Genomic DNA, 4,105 nt, shown 5'->3' with positions numbered 1-4,105 from the left:
TATTTATCCTTCGAAGCCAATGCATCAATCCCTTCATCCATCCCTCCATCCTCCTTACCTTGTAGTCTGGGTGCGAGAGGGAGGCCCTGACCCGTACCACCCCGCTACGGACCCCCTCCAGCAACACACTGTCCCCTTTCTGACCTGCTTCCTCCAGGGACAGGATGTGATGGGGCGGGGAGTAGCCCGCCTCTGAGAAACGCACAAACCTACACAACATACAGTATATATAGTGCATTCAGAAAGTATTCAGACCCCTTGACTTTCTCCACATTTTGTTACGTGACAGCCCTATTCTAAAATTGATTAAATAGTTTTTTCCCCTCATCAATCTATACACATCCAATAATGACAGAGCAAAAACAGGTTTTTAGAATTTTTTGGTAATCTGAAATATCACATTTACGTAAGTATTCAGACCCTTTTCTCAGTACTTACTTGTTGATGCACCTTTGGCAGCGATTACAGCCTCGAGTCTTCTTGAGTATGACGCTACAAGCTTGTCACACCTGTATTTGGGGAGTTTCTCTCATTCTTCTCTGCAGATCCTCTCAAGCTCTGTCAGGTTGGATGGGGAACGTCACTGCACAGCTATATTCAGGTCTCTCCAGAGATGTTCGATCGGGTTCAAGTCCGGGCTCTGGCTGGGTCACTCAAAGACATTTAAAGACTTGTCCCAAAGCCACTTGTGCGTTGTCTTGGCTGTGTGCTTAGAGTCGTCCTGTTGGAAGGTGAACCTTTGCCCCAGTCTGAGGTCCTGAGCTCTCTGGAGCAGGTTTTCATCAAGTTCTCGCTGTACTTTGCTCCATTAATCTTTCCCACGATCTTGACTAGTCTCCCAGTCCCTGCTGCTGAAAAACATCCACACAGCATGATGTGCCACCACCATGCTTCACCGTAGGGATGGTGCCAGGTTTCCTCCAGACGTGATGCTTGGCATTCAGACCAAACAGTTCAATCTTGGTTTCATCAGACTAGATAATCTTGTTTCTCATGGTCTGAGAGTCCTTTAGGTGCCTTTTGGCAAATTCCAAGTGGCCTGTCATGTACCTTTTACTGAAGAGTGGCTTCCGTCTGGCCACTCAATCATAAAGTCCTGATTGGTAGAGTGCTGCAGAGATTGTTGTCCTTCTGGAAGGTGTTCCCATCTCTACAGAGGAACAATGGAGCTCTGTCAGAGTGACCATCGGGTTCTTGGTCACCTTCTCCCCCGATTGCTGTGTGGCCGGGCGGCTCTAGGAAGTCTTGGTGGTTCCAAACTTCTTCCATTCCATTTAAGAATGCCATTTTAAGAAGGCCACTGTATTCTTGGGGATATTCAAAATGCTATAGACATTTTTTGGTACCCTTCCCCAGATCTGTGCCGAGACACAATCCTGTCTTGGAGCTCTACGGACAATTCCTTTGACCTCATGGCTTGGTTTTTGCTCTGACATGCACTGTCAACTGTGAGACCTTATATTGACAGGTGTGTGCCAATCAATTGAATTTACCACAGATGGAAACATCTCAAGGATGATCAATGGAAACAGGGTGTGAATGCTTATTTAAATAAGGTATTTATTTATTTTATTTTTAAAAACCTGTTTTTTGTTGTTTTAAAGATTATTTTTTACCCCTTTTCTCCCCAATTTCGTAGTATCCAATTGTTTTAGTAGCTACTATCTTGTCTCATCGCTACAACTCCCGTACGGGCTCGGGAGAGACTAAGGTTGAAAGTCATGCGTCCTCCGATACACAACCCAACCAAGCCGCACTGCTTCTTAACACAGCGCCATCCAACCCGGAAGCCAGCCGCACCAATGTGCACCGTGCACCTGGCAACCTTGGTTAGCGCGCACTGCGCCCGGCCCGCCACATAAGTCGCTGGTGCGCGATGAGACAAGGATTTCCCTACCGGCCAAACTCTCCCTAACCCGGACAACGCTAGGCCAATTGTGCGTCGCCCCACGGACGGTTACGACAGAGCCTGGGCGCGAACCCAGGGTCTCTGGTGGCACAACTGGCGCTACAGTACAGCGCCCTTAAACCCTGCGCCACCCGGGAGGCCTAACCTGTTTTTGTTTTGACATTATGGGGTATTGTGTGTAGAATGATGAGGAACATTTTTATTTAATCAATTTTAGAATAAGGCTGTAACGTAACAAAATGTGGAAAAAGTCAAGGGGTCTGAATACTTTCTGAATGCACTGTACATAACGTTTTCAGTTGACTGTTTCTTTCATCTTCACCTTCCTTTGCCATTATTTCCCTCTTTCTCCATCCCTCTGTCTCACCTAACAATCTCTGCTGTCTCTGAGTCCTTTACTAGCCTCCACTCAAACTGTAGACCTGCCAGACTACTGAATGTGTTGCCTGAGAGAGAGAGAGAGAGAGAGAGAGAGAGATGATAATGACATCCTCAGGCAGAGAGACTCCTGGTGCCAGAAGGGAGTAGTAAACACACAGATCCAGGTTCTTTAGCACGACAGACAGACAGACAGACAGACAGACAGACAGACAGACAGAGTCAGTCAGTCTCAGTCAGTCAGTCAGTCTGTCTGCCTGCCTGCAGGGACTAGCCTCAGGTTAGTTAGCCTTGAGTCTAACACCTGCTGTCTTTTTCCTCCAGTCTACCCTGGGCTATTGGATGGCTATACAATCTGAACACTGTGACCTGGATGAGTTTCTAAGCCAAGAGAATAAAGAGGAAAAGGGACCTTCTGGGGCTGGATGTGGATAATAGACAAAAGGTGATAGACAGGTTCGTTTTGAACTAGGCCTGGCAGCCGAAAACTGTCGACAATAAACCAAAGTTTCCTTTTAACCCTTTGGGTTTGAGTTGTTCCCTCTGTGAGCCTGTGGTACATTTGGATGGTTTGAATTGTTCCCTCTGTGAGCCTGTGGTACATTTGGATGGTTTGAGTTGTTCCCTCTGTGAGCCTGTGGTACATTTGGATGTGTGAGGCATTTAAGCTCAGCTCTCAAAGGAACATCAGTGGGCCCATGCTCAGTGCTCATTCTTATGGAGGGATGAAAGGAAGAACAACACCGTGTCTACATATTGACAGCCTTTAGCCCTCAGAGTTAAATGATATGTCAATGACAAGGCGAGTACCTCCTGAGTCCAGTGCCATGACGGAGAGCACGAGGGGTGGGTCCTCGGTGAACAGTTGACGCGTCGTCGTGACAACCTGAATCTGCTTGATCTGGTCAACAATGACATCACAGCGCAGGGTATGGCCAGTCACTGAAAGATGATGAGGGCTGTTTAGTTACACCCTCCACACCTCCCTCTCTCCTTTCTGCTACACACACACTTCCCTCACCAGAGTCCTGTCCCCGTATGATGCTGGCCCCTCGGTTAGTGTCCAGTGGAGCGGACTGAGGCCGGGCGGACACTAGAACCTGATGGCTACAGGCTGATGGAGGGAGGATGGAGGGAGGGATGGAAGGAGAGAGGGGCCAAACAACGACTGCCTGGGGTCGGGAGGACACCCTGAAAATATCACACACAGATAACTAAGTGGCGTTCTGTCCACACCCACTTGGCATTATGTCTAATATTTAAGTTGATACATCTTCTGCTTTTTCAGCACCACCACATCAACTTGACAATCTGAATAGAAACATTCATTTCATCATTCACTGCCACTCACCATTTATAGCATCCCTTCTCTGCTGTCAACGTGAAGTTGACATGATTATGATTTGATCTGGGCAAAAGTAACTTGGGAACATTCAGCCTTGTCGACTGACTCAAAGCAATAATAGTTACACTAAAAATCAATAATTTACATAATACTTTAGAGTTTAAAACGGCCATTATTGTGAATACATGTTGAGGTCTCAACAATTGCGATCAAAACACTTAAACTGACGTTAGAGCGGTTTCATTTTTTAAGCAACGTCGCATTGTTTACGTTGGACTGTTAACGCTAGCTAACGTTAACTAGCTAAACTTAGAGGTTTCAATAGCCATTGCTAGCTAACAAGTAATAAAAAACGATATATGTTCGTCAGTGACTTGTCATTTCTAAATAAACGAATTAATGAGACAAAAACAGCAACTAAAAAGCCATTAAACTAATCAATATTGCAAAATGTTGGTAGACAGCAACGCGTC

The 4,105-nt window shown here is 46.2% G+C and overlaps 1 protein-coding gene across 1 annotated transcript in view; it reads right to left on the bottom strand.

Annotated features, from left to right (window-relative positions):
- LOC139405761 (nuclear pore membrane glycoprotein 210-like) overlaps positions 1–3,805 on the bottom strand; it is a 53,308-nt gene extending 49,503 nt beyond the window's left edge. The window contains exons 1-5 of the mRNA XM_071148186.1: positions 3,639–3,805; positions 3,309–3,478; positions 3,098–3,229; positions 2,277–2,355; positions 59–209 (exon numbers count right to left, since the gene is read on the bottom strand). Of these exons, the coding sequence (XP_071004287.1) occupies positions 59–209; positions 2,277–2,355; positions 3,098–3,229; positions 3,309–3,478; positions 3,639–3,805 (699 nt within the window). The remainder of the gene's footprint in view (positions 1–58; positions 210–2,276; positions 2,356–3,097; positions 3,230–3,308; positions 3,479–3,638) is intronic.
- Positions 3,806–4,105: the final 300 nt, after the last annotated feature.

This window comes from Oncorhynchus clarkii, chromosome 3 (genome assembly GCF_045791955.1).
Source record: "Oncorhynchus clarkii lewisi isolate Uvic-CL-2024 chromosome 3, UVic_Ocla_1.0, whole genome shotgun sequence".
In the NCBI taxonomy this organism is placed as follows: domain Eukaryota; kingdom Metazoa; phylum Chordata; class Actinopteri; order Salmoniformes; family Salmonidae; genus Oncorhynchus; species Oncorhynchus clarkii.
Note: the sequence above shows the minus strand (reverse complement) of the source record. Positions and strands in the feature narration are given on the sequence as shown.